Source organism: Sparus aurata, chromosome 19 (genome assembly GCF_900880675.1).
Source record: "Sparus aurata chromosome 19, fSpaAur1.1, whole genome shotgun sequence".
NCBI classification, from domain to species: Eukaryota; Metazoa; Chordata; class Actinopteri; order Spariformes; family Sparidae; genus Sparus; species Sparus aurata.
Genome location: NC_044205.1, coordinates 20,264,801 through 20,286,096, shown reverse-complemented (window position 1 = coordinate 20,286,096; position 21,296 = coordinate 20,264,801). Strand labels below are relative to the sequence as shown.

The 21,296-nt window shown below is 43.5% G+C and overlaps 1 protein-coding gene across 2 annotated transcripts in view; it reads left to right on the top strand.

Moving 5' to 3' along the window:
* malrd1 (MAM and LDL receptor class A domain containing 1) overlaps positions 1-20,540 on the top strand; it is a 54,201-nt gene extending 33,661 nt beyond the window's left edge. The window contains exons 21-33 of one of the 2 annotated variants that reach the window (XM_030397491.1): positions 4,260-4,440; positions 7,039-7,167; positions 7,284-7,445; positions 10,408-10,565; positions 11,381-11,579; positions 12,190-12,468; positions 12,983-13,108; positions 14,111-14,177; positions 18,220-18,311; positions 18,426-18,522; positions 18,623-18,683; positions 19,944-20,051; positions 20,155-20,540. In XM_030397491.1, coding sequence (XP_030253351.1) covers positions 4,260-4,440; positions 7,039-7,167; positions 7,284-7,445; positions 10,408-10,565; positions 11,381-11,579; positions 12,190-12,468; positions 12,983-13,108; positions 14,111-14,177; positions 18,220-18,311; positions 18,426-18,522; positions 18,623-18,683; positions 19,944-20,051; positions 20,155-20,253 — 1,758 coding nt within the window. In that variant the 3' untranslated portion in view covers positions 20,254-20,540. Of the gene's footprint in view, positions 1-4,259; positions 4,441-7,038; positions 7,168-7,283; positions 7,446-10,407; positions 10,566-11,380; positions 11,580-12,189; positions 12,469-12,982; positions 13,109-14,110; positions 14,178-18,219; positions 18,312-18,425; positions 18,523-18,622; positions 18,684-19,943; positions 20,052-20,151 lie in introns of both variants that reach the window. The other variant, XM_030397490.1, reaches the window with a different exon arrangement.
* Positions 20,541-21,296: the final 756 nt, after the last annotated feature.

Below are 21,296 nucleotides of genomic sequence, written 5' to 3'. Positions count from 1 at the left end.
TGAGGGCGGCGGAATCAGTCAGACGCAGACGGAGGGCGGTGAGTTCAGAGGTCGCCGTATATGATTTCAGGCATCGACTTGGGGTGTGTGTGTGTGTGTGTGTGTGTGTGTGTGTGTGTGTGTGTTGTCTGATCTCCGTCTTGTGTGTGTGCCTCGGTTCAGCTTTATGTCCCCGTAGTCTCCCATGACACATAAATGACGTTAAGTGCATGTATGACCTAGAAGGTTCAAAGTCGTTAGCACTCAAAGATTATTGCTTTGTGTTGTAATTTACAACATTATAGCGTCTTTATAGCCCCGACGCTGCCTTGAGTCAAATCGGCTACATGAATACAAACATGAAACACGGACACACACACACACACACACACACACTCTCACGCACTCTGCGAGAAATCACGGTGTCAACACAGTGTGAGCCGTCTTTAAAGGTCGACTGAAGAACAAAGGCAGGTATGGTGATGACTCCGGAGACTTTTGGTGGGCAGCAGAGTCACTGAGTGGGAGTGAGGGGATTATATTTACCTGGCAAGTGTTCCCCTCTGTGAAGTCCACGAGGCGCTCGACAGTCTTCTTCTATTTATATCAGCGGCCCTGTGAAGTGAAGAAGAGTCGTTACTCTTCTTGCTGATAACTGATCTCAGCAGCAGATGGACTGAACATGCAGGCGAGGACTGGACGGAGGCAGGCAGGAGGGTCTGGCAGCGAACCAGGAGGGTGGCCCGGCAGACGATTTTTAGAAACCGCTTGCGTGCGATGTCTGGATAATGTGCAGTCTGATGATGTGTTATTTGATGTATCTAACTCTGCATGTGATGAAAGGAGATCCACCTGATGTTTTATGAGAGTCACTCCCAGAGCGAAAGAGGCATATTTGGTGTTTCATGCTGTCTCAGTTTGAACTTTAAGACTATTATCAGGAGCAAGCTGAGGTGTCAGGAGCCGGGGATTGTTTTAGAATGAAACAGAAAGCTTGAAGCAGCAAATGTGCCTCTTTTGTTCCGGTAGTAAAACTCTACTTTTATACTGCTTGTGGTGATCATAAAGGTTTTGACTATAAAACTACAACATGATTAATTTGTCATTATATAGTAAATCAAGTTGTCTAATACATGTAGCAGAAGAAAGTAGTAGTAGAAAGTACAATATTCGCCATTGTAGTGGAATGAAAGTATAAAATAGCATAAAAAATTGAAACACTCAAAGTTCAAATACTTCAAAATTGTACCTAAATGTACTTAAACACCTGTCAGTCAGCCAAAGACAGGATGTTCTACCCCCAAGAATATCACATGACTAACATAATAACAGGACGTGTTCTTGATTTTCTTGCTGTGTTTCATCACCTGAGTGTTGTCACGTTTCTTAACTAAGCAGCGACTGAGCAGAAAAAAGGTGGTTGCACTATGAAAATTGAAGGTGAGTCGACGGAGAGAGAGACAGCTGCCAGTGGCTCCATAAAACAAAAAAATCCATGAATACAAATTGGATTCCAGCTCAGTGGAACATTCAGGATACAGTCAAGACGTAGGGGGTTTAACATTTACAGTAAAACAAGCATTTTGTCATGATTATAACTTTCTTCCTTCTTTGTCAGCCTCTTGACTGTCACCAGAAAATATAAAGGACATAATGAAAATTCACATCCGCTCTCCACTATGAGCAAACCGAAGTTGTGGTCGCATTGCCTTGACTGCGAGCCCCGGAAGCGAACCATCAGACTGATGGAATAAATGCCACCCGCACATCAAGCGCGAGCCACGTATGCCGGTATCATGCACTCGTCAGTCGCTCTGAGGCTTCTTTTATGGATCGAGCCTTTAGTCCATGACATAAATCTGGATAAGTCCTGCTGTAACGCTGCCTATTAATCTGCGCTCTACTCTCGCAGTAACAAGATTATTTCAAGCCAGGGCTCCACTGGCGTAAAGCAGAGGAGACAGGCTGTGCATGCCTCACCCAAGGGTGCATTTTAATAGGCTTTCAAACTGCAGAGTAGGATGTGACATTGCTTGTCCTCTGGTTTCGAGTACATTAGACCAGGTCTCTTTTGCTGCAGTCGAGCCTCTGGCCACGACTTCAAGTACAGTAAGTTTGATGCCGTACGTACCTGGAGAGTTCCCTGTGTTTACCTGCTCATCTGCATTGTGCAGAACGTCTGAGGTTGATTCTCACCACGACACTGCGCTGAAACTGGATTAATGATGTGATGTTATAGACCTGCAGTCACCTTTAAAAGGACCCCGAGGTCGAGGAATCTATCATGAATTATTGCAGAGTTACACCAGTCTTGATATTACACTCATGAACTTCAGGAGAATGGGTTGTTAAATCTCTTCTTTCCTCCATTAAACAGTCTGTGGTTTAACTAGGCAGCGCCTCTCCATGTTGACCCCACGCTGAAGTTGATAGTAACAGTCACTACGATCTCCTCAGGCGTGAAACAAGATGGATGTAAGTTAGATGCAAAGACGTCTGAATCCATATCACCTCCTCTTGATTGCCCTATTGTTAAAAGAAGCGTGTGACACATCGAGCTTGCTAAGGACAGAAATATTCTACATTTTTCTCACTGTCAACAAATCCCATGAAAACTGATCAGTGCCGACGACTTTCTAGTTCTTCTTTCAGCACTTTCTGATGTCCGTACCCTGTTTGTGGCACTCAAGCCCCTTCCTCAAGTTACCCCTACACTGAAGGTATCATAGGAGGCAATTTACATGTGCTAATCGCTCTGTATAGTCAATGTGTAGTCAGTGATTTTAATGTGACTTAAAAACTTTAAACTTTCTTTGAAGCCTGTAACGGTCTGTGAACTGATTTCTATGTAAGAGAAAATCCAGGAAAAATCCAAAGGAAGTGAAGTTTAAATGCATTTTCGAAGTGCGCCGCTCCATACAGGGGCAACAGTGTGCAACACTGGCTAACATTAGCATAGAACAAACAACGGAGCGGTCCACGTCCAGGTAAAGCCAAAAGAACAACAACAACAAAATAAAATTGAATGTGAGCAACATTAGCAGGGCATTTGATTAAAAGCTATGATAACTGTGTAGCAGTAAGCTGCATTATGTTGAGGCCTATTTTCTGCTGCGGATTAATACACATTCCGCACACAGCTGCATATTTACAGCTGCAGGATCATGTATGTTGGATGGACTCCAAACCCAGTGTAAGAGTCTCATTATCTTATTTTAATAGATTCTGGCACAGAGGAATAAGATCTATCAGGCTTTGGATACACGGGAATTAGAAGGATAAAGTCATTATTAGAGTAATATAAAATATTACCAGTCTAATCCTTTTTATGCTTTTGTTTAGTTTAATGCTTTGTTTCATGCTTTTGTAAATCTAACCGCTGCTCAACCGCTGTTGATTGAAGCCGGCGCCGCAGAAAGGATGATATTAGTGTCACAATTTGCACTCAGATCAATCTTCCTTTATTCCCTTTTATCCTTTCTTTGAAAGGGATTTGTCTGAATGGTCTCAAATTCAATGATCCTTGATATATATATGTAACCTCCATGCTGTTGTTAAAATTTAATAAAGGACATGGGAGAACAGTTAACTTTACAAGTAACCATTTCTTCCGCCTCGCCAGCAGCTCTGCCCCGCTTCCTGCCGTTCTCGAGTCAAAACGGCGTTGTCTTTAATACGATGCGATACGACTTTGTAAATGTCGCATTCGTGCGCCTGACATGGCATTTAAAAAAAAAATCAACGCCGGCGAGATGCTGGCTCGTAACACAATCATACACTAAACCCCGCTCAAAGTCACATCCGTTGTTTCAAAGCTGCATTAGTCATGATTTAGTGCCCGACTCGTCCCATGGGAAAAGACGGAGAGGACTTACAGAGGAATACACATCGGTCTGTCTTTTAATACGTTCCACATGTGGCATGAGAGAGAGCCCATTAACATCACTCAGGGAGAGCACGCTTTCATTCTCAATAGCAGGTCCCAAGGCAGGGGAACTTATTACTACAATGTTATGCTAATGAGACTTTAATGACTCCCCTTAGATGGATCTCAGCAGCAGCACTCAGGCCAAAAGTGAATTTCACCTCATTTTAACATTGAGTTCTTCTTCTCTTGATTTGTGGCTCAATTGATAGTCAAAGTTTGATGAATATGCTTCTGACCATAATCGCTGCCGCAGGTTTGAATCCGATTTGATGCTCTCGATGATGATATTAGAGTTGACGTTAAGACCAGAAATGGCATTTTATTTTTTTGTCAATGCTGCTCTTCTCTGCAGACAGAGAACAACCTGCGGGAGGTGTGGAACAAAACGGGGCATCAAGGGAACGTCTGGAACCGGGCGGAGATCCCCCTGAGGAAGCTGAGGAACTTCGAGGTGATATTTGAGGGGATCCGCTCGAGGGACGTGAGTGGAGGAGCCGCCTTGGACGATCTGGAGTTCGTAGACTGTTCCCCAAGTAGGTGGTGTAAACAGCACGCACATGTTGTAAGAAGTGTGAGTGTTGTGTGTTTAGACTGACATGAAAAATATACACAAGTGACAACTACCGACAAAAATAGTCAGAAAACTGAATCACACTACGAATGTTTCTCAGGTAAACTCAGTCCCTCTGCAAATAACAGCTGCCCTCAGAATCGTATTGCCTCTACCATGTTTTCACCCTTGTTTTGTAGTTTGGTTGGTTTGACAGCAGGATTACACAAAAACTACTGACTGGATTTCCATGAAACTTGGATGGAGGATGGGTCTCAGTCCAGAATAGACCCTATTTACTTTTGGTGTGGATAAAGATAAAGGGAAAGATACAGAAGTCGTTTTGTTTCTCTTTAACATTAATATTTTACGTTGCGGTTATTCATGGAATAATGGGTGGATCTTGCTCAAAAACTCTTGGTGACTGGTATTTATGAATGAGAACAATTTGATGCAGATCCTAGGTTTGGTGATCTTAAATCTTTTTTTATTATTATATGATGTTTTGTGATGTTTTCATGTCTTTTTTTTTATAACAAAGCAGGTCAAGATCCTTTATACATAGATACTGTGACAATATCAAAATGCTTCATCCACAGAGTAATGCACACAGCTCGTATCCAGGCTTCAAACGAACTATCAGGACAGTCATTGCCTTCAGCAGGAGAGCCAAGGTAGAAACATTGGGGGAGCTGCATGCTCAGGCCTGTGAGAGCTGACCAATCAGAGCGGACTGGGCTTTTTGTAAAGCCTTAGACTTGTAGTCAATACCACTAGTGTCAAGCTGAGGAACCTGCTAGCACGGCTCTGTTCAAAAATATGCTTAAGAGCACATCGAAAACCTTGCTAATTACCATGGTAAATCTAATCTTGGCTTCCTGTTTTCAGTCTCTATGCTAAGATAGGCTAACGCCCCACTGGCTTTAGCTTCTTCATTACTGCACAGATATGAGAGTTGTCCATCTTGTCATCCAGCTCTCTGAAAAGAAAAATAGTGAATAAATGAGTTTAACAGAAAGTCAAACTAGTCCATTTGTCGGGTATTGCGGAATCTGAACTTTCTTTCGACACCCACAGCTGCGAGGAAATGCCCAAACAGTGACTCAATCCCACACCTTGCAGCGCTTTAATCAAGGAGGTGTTGAAAATGTAGTGGGTATGGGGAAGATGGGACACGTCTTGAATTTTCATTGTTCCCAAATCGAGCACTGGAGTGGAAAATTGTTTTTAAAGCCAAAAACCCTCACCACCTGGCAAAGTAATCACAGAGCCGCTGGTATTCAACAAGCTCATATGTGGAGGTGCAGAGTGGCAGGGCAAATCTAACGTACCGCTTCTTTAATTTAAAGGCAACTTTACTAAACTTTGGATAGTTACAGAAAATGTTCAGTCTTTCATATCTAACTTTTCGGCGAGTTTCATATTTAAACTTGTCTTTGAAGATTCCTGAACCCGTAAATTGACTGTTTTTGTGAATGCAAGGACGAATGGTCAAAGAAATACGCTTACAATTGATGTAATCCCCTTTAAATCCAGGGTTTCTTCTCACTGCGATTACTTATTCAGGTGAATATCAGTAAGCTTGGTGTGAAAATGAATCTGAACCTTTCAGACAGATATTACATAATGTGAATTAAACGACATCCAACCTCTCCCCCGCTCTCCTCTGTCCTTTTTTTATCAAATACACTTCGAATCATCTTCGCAAGCAAGTTATAAATACACTGTGAAATTATTTTATGATCTTCTTAACTGATAGTTTGGACTGTGAAATTGATTCTGCCACTGGCACGCTCAGAATGTGAGCAGAGAGAACGAGAGACGGGGAGAGAGAGAGATGGTGTGTGTGTTTGAGGAGAGAGTCTGATTCTCTGTGTACGATGACCCGTCGCCGACGGACGCCGTTTGATGTTAACGTCGGAGGCAGATGTTTCACATTAAACGGGACCTGGCACAAGGCTGGACACCATGCGGGATGTTTCCTGGCTCAGCCCGACGCGTAAATATACAAACACGCTCACACAGAGAGATGTAAATGCAGGCCGAGATGTCGGTCCTAAACGACATGACACTGATGCACAACTTCCATCAACTTAAAAAGGCACGCGAAGACTTCAGCTGGTCCGGTGATGGTTTTAACCCGAGTGACCTCCTGGAAACGACGCTCCACTCTCTCCTCGTTTCAGTCATCGCTTAAAGTCCCCGACCTTTGAAGTTTACCAGAGCACACACACACACACACACACACACACACATACACACACATAATGCAGTTATACGTGCTGTCTGCGCTCCACCTGATCTCTTTTCCTTCCTCCCTGGTCTGTCTCAAACAAGGCGGAGCTGCAGGAACGAGGCTTTGAGTTCCCTGACAGGCCCGTCATCTGCTTTTGTTTACCGTCTTCTCTGCACAGGACAGGAAGGCTTTAATGGGACACAGTTGTTCATTGCAGCCTTTTCCCAGATCCATCTGAAGGAAGAGGGGAACATGGTTTCCTGTCCTAAAAAAAGATTAAATCCTTCATAATTGCATGTCCCTCAAATCTCTTCTGAGGTTTTCGTCTGTGTGTGTGTGTTTTAGATGTTGTTGAGCCGGTCAGTTGTCCCGCAGTCACAGACTTTGTGTGTCGCAGCGGCCACTGCATCGAGTCCCACCTGGTGTGTGACAGCAAGGCCGACTGCGCTGATGAATCGGATGAGATGGACTGTGGTGAGTGGAAATGAGAAATGGGTTTTCCTCGGAACCGGTTGAGTGGATCCCTCTCATTGTGGAGCAATAAAACAACTTTGAACTCCTCTTTTCTTTCATCTCTCTCCCCCTCGCAGAGCACATCTTCGGCCTGCCAGGCGCTTGTAGTTTCAACGTGGACGAAACCGAGTGGGAGGAGAGCTGCCAGCTCGCTCAGGACGCCGATGATGACTTTGATTGGAGGATCGGCCGATGGACTGAGACACCGGGAGCTGGACCTCACGCCGACCACAGTCCTGGTCAGTATCCATTCTGCTGCTCACTCTGTCTCAGAGAAATGAGATAAATATCATCAATTAATCAGTCAACCAGTGTTTATCCACATGAGACTCATTTATAATAACGAGTCATGCAGAATAAAGAAAAGGAAACGGGAATAGCAAGTAGAGGGACTGACAAAGTAAAGGCAATCCCACAGTGAACTGGTAATAAGCCATAAAAGCGTTCGCTTTATGTTGGATAATCTGACAAAAATTGTAATAATTCAACTGTACGGTGACATTCAGTGACATAAAAGAATTGAAACATTGCAATTATGCCATAACGTAAGTAATCTATCGATCTCATGTACACGTGATCATCCAGTATTTCTTCATTTCTCTGCTGTACTTGTTGTGCTTCTTTGCACTTCTCGCAGTACCAATAAAGCCCAATCTGGTTCTGATTCTGGTTTTATTGACATTTAACTGAAATAACGATCTTTCGCGAACCTCAACCAAAGTGCTTTTTGTTCCCTAAATCTAACCGCAGTATAAGAATAATCCCCTCAGGTCTCAATTACAAGTGGCAAGTTTTTGTTTTTGTTTTTGTTTTTCAAATGTGACACACAGGAGAGTTCTTCCGACCTTTGACCTCTTCATGCCGCCACTTTTCCACTGAGCGTCCTGTTTGTGTTCAAAACTCAGTGCATGTGCTTTTATCGAAAGATTAATAATGCTGTCAAAATAAAAACTGTATCAAAATTAAGAACAAAGGCGTCCTGCGCCCCTCTGATGTCCTCCATGTTTTTCAGCTCACGCTCAGCTCAGTGCAGTGCCTTTGTAATTACAGCTTGACAGCTGGGGAGCTGGAGCCTCCGACAGGCGTGTGAAGGCGGGGTTAATAAAACATCCTGATCAATGTCAGCCAGAGTCAAGATGAGCTTAACCGCATTGGACCTGTTGTTTATCTTGTGTACAGTCATGCTGCTGTATCAAAACATGATATCTGCCACCGATTAATTAAAGCTGAGGGATGAAGGATGAATCACCTCGTTGGTGCTGAGGCTACAATCATCTTTACAGGGCAGCGTAAACCTTCATTTCCACTTGATCTGTTATTTGCATTAATTAGATATCGTTTTGTAAACTGGCTGTCTGTATTTCTTCTGTTTGTTGTCTGGCTCGAAATTACTCTTGACATTTGGAGGACGACCTTGATAAACAAACGATAGCAGCATGAAAATAATGAAGGGAGAAAAAAAAAAATCAAATTACAGTTTTGTATAGAAGTTAATCTGTCTCGCAAAAGTACAACTACTGCAGAGCCACGTCAAGGACAAAACTGAATCCAAAAGCTGCGTCACGCCACCCGGCCAGACTTGTTTGACCGTCTGGTTTTGTGTTTCTCATCACAGCAAGTTTATGCACCACGCTAATCTCCATTTTGTTTTTGTCTGCTTCCCCGTGAGATCACGCGAGGGGGCTCACAGGGGCGCCTCGCTGCAGAGGCATGAAGCCAGAGTGGTGTTCGCTGTATATTCAGTATTTATAGGTATTTAAGCTGTTGCATGTCCTAATTGCACTATTTAAAGTAATTGCTGACACTTTTGGGGTCTTAACGAGTCAACCGTTTATTGCTCATCTGTCAGTAAATAATTGCTAATTGCAGCATTATGCTGTGTTCAATGGCAATGTTGGAGGGTGGAATTTCCTAGTTGAAACTTGTAACCACAAAGCAGTCAAGGTGCAAGAGGCCAAAAGTAAACAGAAATCTTTGCTGGCTGTTACTTAATGATGTCTTATGTCTGTGTACGCACAATTAAATCCTCAGCAGTGCATTGTTAATGAAACAGAGGGGGAAAAAACACATGTGGTGACAGATGCCATTATACATTTTATTTTTGCGGCACATAAACTTTTAAACGCCTTTAACAAATACTGTAGTATACAAACACCCTACGCCCTTCCCACGGGCGCTGCTATTGAGTGATGTCAGAAAACTGCCAGTGTACCTTTTCTCGTGAGAACGTAGTACGATCCTTTTCAAGTAGATTATCTTGGGACAGTATCACTCATGCTATCTTTGATTGTGAATGAAAGGTGCTCTAAAACCTTGAGTTGGAATTTCAGCACATTCTTCATTGTTCTGGGAGATTTATCGTGTTTAAACTAGACGCACTGATGTTGTGTTGGTGATGTTGGACTGGAGGACCGTGTGTCTATTATCCTCCAACATATTTTGTAAATTGACCATAAACCTGAGCACAAAGCAGCTTTTCTTTCACTTTGACGGTGCACTCAGTGAACCATCCCAGTCTACACTGTAGCTCTTATGCCTCCATGTACCAGCTGATGGTGAGATAACACCCACTTCTGATTGGCTGGTTGAGTTTATCGATCCGAGAGATGAATCTGGACGCCGGACGCTGTGTCATAGAATGAACTTGTGATCTCACTCCAGAGCGGATCAATAAACCATCTGTAACAAAGGGACTAGAGGTGCACATGACATCACTTAGCTTGGATGATGGAGCAACATGTGTGAACGCGGGAGGCGGCTTTAATCTGAATGAATGCACAGTCTCTGATTTTTATTCTCTGGAGAAGAAGAAGTCAGTGTTGTGAGTGGGAGCGTCTGTGCACTGTGGATTGTGAGGGCCTCAAATCCCCTTTAACTCATGTGGAAAACTCCCACTTTGTTCTGGCCTCACTCGGATGCCGTCTCATCTACGAAACCCAGCCGAGCTGAAGGAGCTCTCTGCAGATTTTAGCTGCAGGCTACAACATTTCACGACAGCACAAATACTTTCTTCTGCCCAAATAGCATGTATATTGGAACCGAGAGAGGAACGTTATTCCTTTTCCCGCAGAAAAGATGAAATTGGATGGTTGAGGAGGGGTTCAGCTGTGGATATTCTGCACTCAAATATCACTTATACGTTACATAAATGTACTACAAATGTGACAGTTCTGTGCTTGCGCTGTATTATTATCTCCAAAGGTGGTGGAGGGAGCTTCTTGTACATACACTCAGCTACTCAGAGGGAGGGCGACGTTGCCAGGGTGACAACCAGGAGTCCGTTTCCTGCCAGTATCGGCCAGTGTCACCTGCGCTTCTGGTTCTACATGCACGGCTCTGACAGGATGGGAACACTGAAGGTGATTAAAACCTGAGCCACATCTCCATAAATAATTCTAACAAGTCTGTTTGTGTTAGTTTCGCGTCACACATCAAGCTTCCGAACATGCTTTTCTTACCGTCAGATGATCCATCACAGTCAACCTGAAGGCCTAATTTGTTTTTGTCAGAGATTTCTTCCCCGTTCTACAGAGCATCTCACTACATTACACTTTGCTTACTGTCACTCACCCGATACCCACAGGAAGAAAATGAAAGTGTCCCTGCCAGGAAATAATCCATCAAAGCACGTCACCTCGCAAACTTGATTATCATATCCGTCTTTTCATGTCTTTTTTAAGGTGTCTTTGTTAGCTGGGCTAATTTAGAGACAACAAACAATCAGCAAATGTTTAGAAAAGAAAGTAATGAGGTACGACTCGCACTGGAAAATAGCAAAAAAAGACATCTAGCTGTACACTAGATATTCACAAACGTGCGATCGCTTAAAATGGCACCAGTGTTCTTCGTTATTGTGCTGTTTTAAACTAAATTATGTTAAAGGTGTCACATTTGACACATTACAGAGTATTTGAAGGTCTTGAGTACTACTGCACACATGGAAAAAGTAGTTTAAAGCCTTTTGTGGCTCCAGAGAAGTAATCTGATAAATTGCCTCCAGTGATGTCACTCGGTGCATTGTGGGTAATGTAGGCACCAGGTTTTGAAAAGAAGAATTTGTGGAATAAAAAAAAGGGCGATGTCTCTGATTCTGCTGTATAGATGGAACTATACTGGAAGGATGCAACCATTCTTTCATGGATATAATATCATGTCGTTTTCTGCACCTCACCAGGTCTACACTGTTGGACCGAGTGGCACCAGTCTGCTGATGTGGGCAGCCACTGGAAACCACGGTAACCAGTGGACATATGCTAATGTCATCCTGTCGAACACGGCACCTTTCAGGGTGACCTTCCAGGCCGAGGCGGGCGGTGACGTGTGGACGGACATCGCCTTGGATGACATCTCCTACACCGCGGAGTGCGTGGAAGGTAAAGTTTTGTCTCTGGTCTCTTTTTTGTCCTTGCGCTTCATTTGTACTCTCTTGTTTTTTCCTCGTTTCCCGTCCTTTCAGCGCTGACTCTCATTTTTCATGCAACTTTTTTCCACCGTTCACCTTCTCCTATTTCCTCTTTTTCCACATATTTCTGTCCACCCAACATCCGTGCTCCCCTGCTCCGCTTCCATATAAATTGTGTGGACCCTCAGGGAGAGTGTAGTGAGTTAATGGAGCCTGTTGCCCTGTAGGTCCATATAAATTCAGTGTGGAGACTGGGTCAGCGCCGAGGGAATGGCACAGAGGGCAATGGGGGGGAAAAGCAATTACATTTATATTGTGTTGTTTCCTCACTCCCACCCCGACATTCTCCTTCCACCCCTGAATCGCGTCCTCAGCTAACTTTCTGAAGGAGCAGCTCTTGCGGTTTCGGACGGACCGTCAGCATAACTCTCTTTTCTCAAAAAGAACCCTCTTAGATTTCTCTCTGAGGGATGCTGGCTGTGTGTGCACTGAATCGATAAAAGAGGATTTAAGGTGTGTTAAGCTCTCTGCATGAATGTGTAATCATGTGCACGTGTCTTCCCTGTGATATGTCACCTCAGGACCAGTGACTCCGCAGCCTCTCACCTGTGCTGTGGACCAGTACCGGTGTGTGTACTCCTTCCAGTGTATCCCAGAGAATTGGAGGTGTGATGGAGAGCTGGATTGTGCCGACCAGTCTGACGAAGAGTTTTGCCCCGCTGTGGTGCCCGGTACCGTTCCTCCTCAGCTCAGCTGTCCTGTTGGACATTACCAGTGTCTAAACAACACCTGCCTCCCCTCGTTACTGCGCTGCGACGGCGTCCCAGATTGTCCCGATGGAGAGGATGAGTACAGCTGCGGTGAGTATATTTTTGACTGGCGCCAGTACACATGTAGTGCTGGGACTGTGATACTGGATTATATCTTTGCATTTAAAAGACATCCAGTCAAAAACTGTCTACACTCTTTGTATAAAACCATGTTACCACCCGATATTTGTATTATATTTTGATCTTTATAATCTGCTTCGCTGTGATTGATCATCCGGTTTTTGTCGCTCTCCCCTTTTTTAATCCTCCACTATTGGTTTTCAGTTGAAACAAAAATACCCCTTCTGTTTAGGACCGCTGTTAGCCTGTTAGACAAGCTAACATTGATTCATCCTTGTTGGAGAATGTTGATGCAGCCACAACAGTTGTAGATACAGACAGAAGTGAATATTGGTGGAAGAACTGGGACATTTCTTGCGCCAGAACTTCTCTTCTCCCATTTGTGTCATACGCACAGTGATCTGTGAAATACACCTCTCAAACGTCTCTACATATTTTACCAATTTCCCCCGTCTCTGCCTTTCATTTTTTTTTTCTCCACCAGCTCTGCTGCAGTGCTATCCAGGGGAACTGGTGTGTGAAGGTTCGCCTGTTTGTATCCCACTTCAGAATCGCTGTGACCACTCTGCCGACTGTCTGCCTTTTCACTCTGATGAGTCCAGCTGCCATGGTAACATGCTTTTACTTACCGTCTCCTTTTGAGCCCTCTGCCATCAAGCACAGTCCATTTTTATGATTCCCCCGACCTTGAAGCTCAAAAAGGCACACTGGTTTTAGAGGCACCCTGACCCTCTGCCTCAGCATAGTCTGATTTCCATCTGTGCTGTTCACTCCCGATCAGGTTCGTTTTGTTCTTTCACTGCTTTGACTTCAATAATTATCACATTCAGTTTAAATATGTGTCTCCGTCTCGGTTAAGAAATACCTTCCAGCCGGATGGAATGCTGTGTTTGTTCAGAAAAAAAAACAAGATTTTGTTTGAATATATAGATTGTCCTATTTATACATATCATTCTCTCCTGAGTCACCCCTCAGCTTTGACTCAAGTGTTGCCAAAACGACATTCATGCCTGCTCATTTGCAGCCTTCGCAGTGACTCCCAGGACGTTCAAGTCTGGCTGTTTAGTCTTCAAAGCACACCTCGACGGTTACAGCGAGCTGCCAAAATCCATTAAAACCTCTGCTTTCCTGCCTTCTTCAGGAATGAGACCAAACCGCACATTTAGCCTGCCAAGCCAAAGTCACTTTATCAAGGCTGTGCAGAGCATCAGGGTTTCATAATGGTGTTTTCAAACATGATGATTATTTAACAGGCAACCCTGATAACCCTCACACAACCTTTTTGGAGGGAGGAAGATTTGTCATCAGATGTACAGCACGGAAGAAGACGTGCTAAAGTGTCTCTCTGCGGAGGTTAATGGATGACGCTCGACAGTGCTGCGTTTCCTCCGGCAACATAATTCACTGATTTCATGTTCTTCTGTCGGAGCTGCAACATGCCTCTGTTTCCTGTCAGGAGAACAGATAAACCGATGATGGCAGCTGACACAGAACCAGAGCGGAGGAAAGGCTTTGGAGGTTTTTCTTTTGTGTGTGTGTGTGTGTTTGTGTGTGTGTGTGTGTGTTTTCTGTAAAATATTCAGTCGTCAGTTTCTTTTGTGTGATTTTCCAGAGTGTCCTCATCTGTATTGCCTGGATCGTGGCTCATGCCTTGTGGGGAGACACGGGCCTGTCTGCAAGTAAGCTCGACTTCCCCTTCACACAGACAAACACATTCTGAAAAGTGCACGCCCAGGGTTGTAAAAAGTACCCAAAAGGCTGGAGTACAAATGTGAAGATGTTAAAATGTTAGCAAACATGGAAGACAGACGTCTGAATAGTAATAGAGTAAAAATGTTTCTGATATCTGATATTAAATTTAGTAAAGTATGAGTAAAAGTAAATAATAGGTATATTTACTGGTATGTATAAGCTGTAAACTATATGGAGGACTGAAACTGACAAAATCCAAAGTAAATAAAGAAAGAAATGCTTCAATAAATAAATCAAAATAAATGCGCATGCACATAAAAGTATACAATAATTAATTATACAATTATATTTCTGTTTTAACTCGCGTCTGTATTAATTAACCTCATTTTAATTTCCCTATGTATCTACTTTCCCATTTAATTTTTAATTGTAAGTGTTTAGTTACTAATTTTTAAGTCAATCTATTTACATATTTATTTAATCTCCCTTAGCAAGATTATACAAAAAGATTCCATAAATACATTTGAAAATGAGTAACTAATAACGAAAATGGTATAAACAAACGGAAAAGTAAATAAAAATGACCAAAAAAAGAAATAAGATTAAGATACAATTGAAAACAACAATTATTTGTTGAGCCATTTATTAATTTTGATTTCAGTCCAGTTTCAGTCTTAAATAAAACTGTAAGTGGACAATTTACTGCTTCAGTATTCAGCATTAATTATCAAAATTAGTGAGGTTTTGTTTTTTGATCCATTTACCGAGTAAATACATTTATTTAAACATGTTCTACTTTGATGCATCATGTAATCTGCAAAATAACTGGTAACTAAAGTAATCAAATTGATTTAGTAAAAAAGAAACAAACATTGGGCTCCAAAATGCAGCAGAGTGGAAATATGAAGTAGAAGACAATGGAAATACTGAAGTAAAGCAGAAGTACCTCTTTAAGTAGAGAACTTGAGCAAATGTACTTGCACACACCTACACACTCATGCACAAACAGAGATAAGTGTCACGTCTGCTCTTCACACTCCTCCTCCCATCCTTTATCGCTCTTTGTGAGACTTAAAACATGGAAATCCCATCAGTCTTGTTTCTTTCCTTGGAAAAAGACACGCTCCATGAAGCATGTGGGAATCTGCTTATCCCCCGCAGCTTAACCAGGGTGGTTCTGCCTTCATTTATCCACCAGCACAGGGTTTCCTGGGAATCTCTGACGGATTCTCCTGGTCAATATTTAAACACGGCCCCCCCCCCCCCCACAGCTACCGATGGTCTTACTGGGTCGACCACAAAAAACTCACGCATCGGATAAATCTGCTCGTAGGCCGTCGTGTTGGCATAGTGGAAACACACTGGAGACAGACACTGCGATCGCTCTGTTGGAGTTTTTTTTTTTTTTTTGGAAAGCTCATGAATCTAGTTGTTTCTACCTCAGTAGCTCGGAATGTCTGCAATGAGATATTTTATTCTAAAAAGTAAGAATGCAATTACGAGACTCGCTGCTGGATCTGCTAACATCATTATGCTCCAGCGGATCCTCGATGAGAGATTCACATTTCTCCATCCTCTTGTCAGACGGTTTCTCCTTCCACAGGCTGGATGTGAATTGTACAGCGGGCGAGACTGTTGTTTACTAAAGTCACATAACTGACTGCACAGTGTGTCCAAAATGCAATCAGAGTGCTGTATTATTGAATATGCAATCCCGCTGAAAATGCTGGAACAGCCAGGAAAAAATGTTCGAATTCAACCAGCTGAAAATTAAATCCCACGTTTCCTTGTCTGCTGCTGCGAACATATCCGTCCCTCTCTTTGCATAATTCATGATAACACTGATAGTTCTCTGTCTGAGAGGATTGAGAACTTGTTTCCAGCCAATGAGATTGCTTCATTTTAAACCCCATCTGCATGAAACAGTGATGAAACTTTCCTTGCACCATGACTGTATGTAGACTTTGACAAGACAGGGACGCTCGCTTTTTTCCCCCAGTGGCCACTTGTGGTTTTGCAGTATAAACACTGCTCACAGACCTCTGTTATAAAAGAGATGTCTTTAAAAGACTGAGGTTCCTTTTTTTTTGTAAAAACTCCTCCTCAAGCCCTGAAAAGTGACTTAAATATGTGTGAGCAAGCGAGAAATGGTTGTCAGGGCCAGTGGGAGAAACACTACAGCTCATATTCAGTGGCCACATAACCAGGAAGTAAACATGGAAGCAAGAAAACTATTTGCTATCTCATTGGACTCGGTCGACGCTATCTTTGCTTTTTATCTCCAGTGTTGTATGAATCTATTAACTATATTCGCAAGGTCATGTGATCGTGCGTCCTCATGAATCCATCTTGCCAGGCTTCAAATTATGCACTTGCATCTGATCCACAGTAGGTCGGACCAATCAGCGTCGTATGTGGAGCTACTGACGAGGTTTAGGTGTGATGACAGGCAGGAGAGGTGACTGTTTGAAAACAACAATGGCGGCTCCTCCTGAGCAGCTATAGATAGATAGATAGATAGATAGATAGATAGATAGATAGATAGAAAAATTAGTTTGATTTACAAAATTGGCCCCACTGATGATAGCACTCTCTTTCTGTTGAAGTCACCCAATGATAGATGGTGATAGACAGGTGGTTCATTTTTTTGGAAAGGGCCTGCTACTTTGTCCAAGGATGCATTTATAGATAGGCGTAAGGTCATAATGTCACTGTTCGATTACAGGAAGACGCTACGGCTGTTGACGCTAAGCTGCAGGTAAAACTACGCTGGTAACGTCAAATAGCTGGTCAGCTGCAGCATTTTAAGCATCGTGGAAAGTCACTTTGGTCTACTTGGTTGCGCTCTATCTATCCTCTAGTTACCTCAGCTCAGCCTGCCAGCTGCTGTCAATCAAAAACAGACACGCCCCTTAAACAGTGCTTCAAAAAAGGAGAACTGAAGACCATTTTTATGATGCTAGTATTGAATTTATTATAATTTTCTTAAATTCCAAACTCTCATTCTTCATTCAGCCTCCTTGTATTTGATTTTTATTCATCGTCCCGTCCAACATTCCCCGATGCAGCCACCACCGCTGCCTCCTCTCATTATGTAACAGGACTTCACCGCCGCCATTCACTGAGCAGTGTGGTAGGGAGCTTCTGTAGCTGTTCCAGCATTGATAACAGCCCTGCTGTACCAGAACCAGAGGCCAGCATTGGAGGGCACCTCTGGCTCAGTATTTGCATCACGTTCCTCCACTCTGCTGAGCAGGATTCACCGGGGAACCAGGCCAGGGACCGCCCACTGATATAGCCGGACCATCACACAATATATAGACCCTGATCCCCTCTGAATGATAATGACTCTTCGCTGAGAGCTGAGTGTTTCGTATGAGAAGGTCAAATTTGCTCAGAAATCAAGCTGATACTGAACAGATGTTGAGTTGGAACAGATTCTCCGTCTGGGAGAGGAGGAACTTACTTTTCTTTTCTAAAAGTTGCAGCTCAGGAGACAGAACCAGACTGCAGTTAGTCTGTGTTTCCATGCTGGATATCCTGCAGATAAATCTGGTCCATTTGTCAAGATAGTGATGTTTTTGGTTTTTTTTATTGTTTTTTTTTAATGTTCAGAGAATAGCGATGTCACAGAAATTGCGATTTGTGTTCCCGTCTATTTCAGTATATTATGTTGTTTCACTTTTACCCTTTTGCTCAAATTTCAAAGGATAAAACCAATTCTATTCTATATTTTTCTTCATGTCGTACTTCAGAAGCATTTCACCGGACTCGACTCCCGCCAACCTGAGCCAGCTTTAACACTTTAACACCTCGACTGTGTGCTGTGATTGAGAGTGTGTGAAAATAATTTGCACATGAGAGTCCAAGCTATTAAAAGTGATGCATAAATTGTTGAAAGGTCTGGCTTCTGCTACCCAAGTTGGTGGTAATGCCAACCAGAATAATCCTACTTTAAAAAAAATGATGCATTATGTTTGGAACTACTTTCAGGTCCTTTCAGATCACTTTACTGTTTTCCGATCACAGGTGTAATCCGGGATGGACGGGCAACCGCTGCCATGTGAAAGAGAAGCTGTCTTCTTCCACCTCGACACCCACACCAGAGGACACACGGCTGGGTAATAAAGACCTGCACCTCCCTGCTTGTCACTATTAAGCTGTCTCCCCTGAGTTTATTTGCATACCTTGTTAAAGTCTCCGCGGTTCATCATGGGATGTTCTCTCCTGTTTAGATTCCGTGTACGTCGGCATCGCCATCGGACTGCTGCTGCTCGTAGCCGGAGTCGCCGTCTGCCTTCTGGCTTTATGCAAGCAAAGATGTTTGTCCATGTGAGTTCCGGCCAAAATAACGACACTGCGGCTTGTTTAACTGATGATGATGTGGTCGGTAATGGTGCTTACGAGTGTGTTCTCTCCGCTGGCTCCACAGAAAGCCCAACACGATGGACCACGGGGAGATGGATAACCCGGCGTTCGACTGGAGAGCAGAGGTCAGCGCACGGAAAACATCCAATCAATCACGAGCGAACATTCGGTTTCTCAGCTGTACAAATCAGATTCTTCTTACATTCATGAAACATTTATTCAATAAGTGGATGTAACATTAGAGGGGGTCAGGAGGTGATCGCCCAGCCTCTCTGCTAGATTAGATTTTTGATTTAGGATTATTGATTTTGTGATTCCGTGCGCGTTCATTTGTGTGTCTCTGTGTGTCTTCAGGCTGTGGGCACAATAACTGAACCATAAAGTCTGTTCTGAATGCAAAACCACAAAGTATGACACAATGACAACACTTTTATCAGCAGTTATACACAAATGTAACACGAAGAGATGCTTCTGGACTGGATATCATTTCATTAAAAGAGTGCAGTTGACTTCTACTCAGTTGATCACAAAGATGCATGATGTAGCTTTTTCCAAAAACATGACGGGATCACGTCTCATCACTTTTTGCCTGACAATTACATGGACACATGTTCCCAGTTACCTCAGCGCAGTGCTTATGTGAACGTATTGAGTTACTGTCCACCAGTTCACAGTCGCGTCCGCCATCTGTTTACTTTGTGCCTCTGTTGTTATTCCTGCCATCACTGAGAGAGAAGATGAAACAATCAGAGTTGTTCCATTTGGATAATGGCTTTCCTTTGCGTGCATTTATGAGTGCGTGTCTCTGAAACTGACCCGACAACTCCGACACACACACACCAGTCTCTGTCTGTGTGGGTGTGCAGCGAGTGTCATTCAGTAATAAAAGTCAGAGTGATGTTGAGAGCCACAACTGTTGCGACTCTGATGATGATGGAGATTATTATGGATCCAGCAGTGCTGTGTGAGTGTGGGATTAGATTTAGTCTCATGCTGCTGTTGGCTCTATTTCAAGAGAGAACAGCATCGCAATGTGTGCTTTACTACTGTCAACATGTGTGATGTATAGACCACTTTCTCATTCTATATCTGTGTTGGTGTGTCTGCACATGCGGCTGCCGGGAGGACGCAGCTATAAATAGAGGGGTGTAGGTGTGAAGTGGTATCTCCACAGCCCAGACACATCCACTTCTGACAGGGCAGCCGAAACAGTCTGTGATTAGTCCACCTCTGGAAGATGATGAAATGTTCTATGGAGGTTAGAGGTGTAATTATGGATGCGTAACGGGTCAATTTGATTTTAATTGCGGCTGCATTTCACGCGCTCTGGCGCATTAAGGCTCGTCTAATTTTAAGCCAGTGTACATGACTTTCTTTCCCCTCAGCTCCCGTCCCTGCGTGAAGGGCCAGTCGGTTGTGCCAGACACAAGCCCGAGGGGAGCGATGTTCCGGGGCTTTCCATCAGTGTCTACCCCTGGAGGAAGGAAGTGGAGGTAAGGTGTCTCTGTTCTCAGCCTTTGGGGCTTCACTCCCAATTATCTGTGCAGAAGTCAGAGACGTGATGCGTGTCTCTTTGTGTGTTTTGGTCCACAGCAGGGTTCGACCTGGAAGGATGCCAAGCTGTCCTTCGCCAACCCGTTGTACAATTACCCCCCCGGTGATAACGGCGCTGACTGCAGAAGCTCCGAAACATAAAAACAATGGACTTTACATATTGACTCTGCAGTAGACGTGGGTCGAACAATGCCTGCACATCCTTGATGAGCTTGTCTTGACCCGCCGAGGTGCCGAGCGGGGCGGAAAAGATGCAAAGGGTGGAGGAAAGTTTGCGAGGAACGATTTGAATGTCAATTCTGATACACCGCCATTGCTGTTGTGATCTGGCTGCGCGAGAACCCATGATTGTTGGGTTTGAGACAAATTGTGCCCACGTGAATGCCAATAAATTTTGTTTAAATAACGCCTTAAAGAGGTGAAAACAACCTGGGTCTCTCTACAGGAGCTCTGCTGTATTAAACACCAGTCAACAGCCGCAAACACACGTGTTCAAGGTGTTCACGCGTGTGTTTTGAAACAGGATTCCCTCCTTTGTTCTTCCACAGATCCTCTGTTTAAAAAAAAATCCAAATCTGTACGGATGAAACTGCAAAAACATTCTGCCAAACACGAACCTGACAAATCAACAGGCGGTGTATTAACCCTCACGCTAAAGTCGTATTGGCTGGTCGGAAGCCTAAATCAAAGCCATTACCAGCGCACCACCTGCAACTGAAGGTCGGTCTGGGTCTCCTCCAAAAACAGCTGGCGGCAGTATGTCGTGCGAGTGACTGATGCCTCTCTTCCTCACTATAGAGGAAGAGTAACTTTAACAAAAAAAAAATACCCACTTCTTAAAATAGAGAAGATGCCGCACTCTTCTGCTTCAGCATCAAAATTTAAACATTCTGCTGACGTCCTGCTCTCTAAAATTCAGTCAGAATGGTTTGAAATACTCTTGAGGGCGGTCCAGAAGGTCGGAAACGTCAGCAGAATGAATAAACCGTGATGCCGAGCACGAGGAGAGTGTCGGGTCTTCTTTTTTTAAAAACGTAAGTGGCACTTTCCAGCACGTCTGCATAGTAGATGTGTGAATATCTTTCTCCGATTATAGAATGCCCACTTACAACTTTAATAGTCGTAGTTTACATTCAGAGTTAGATGAGAAGATCGGTGGAAGTCTCCCATCTGTACAGTAAATA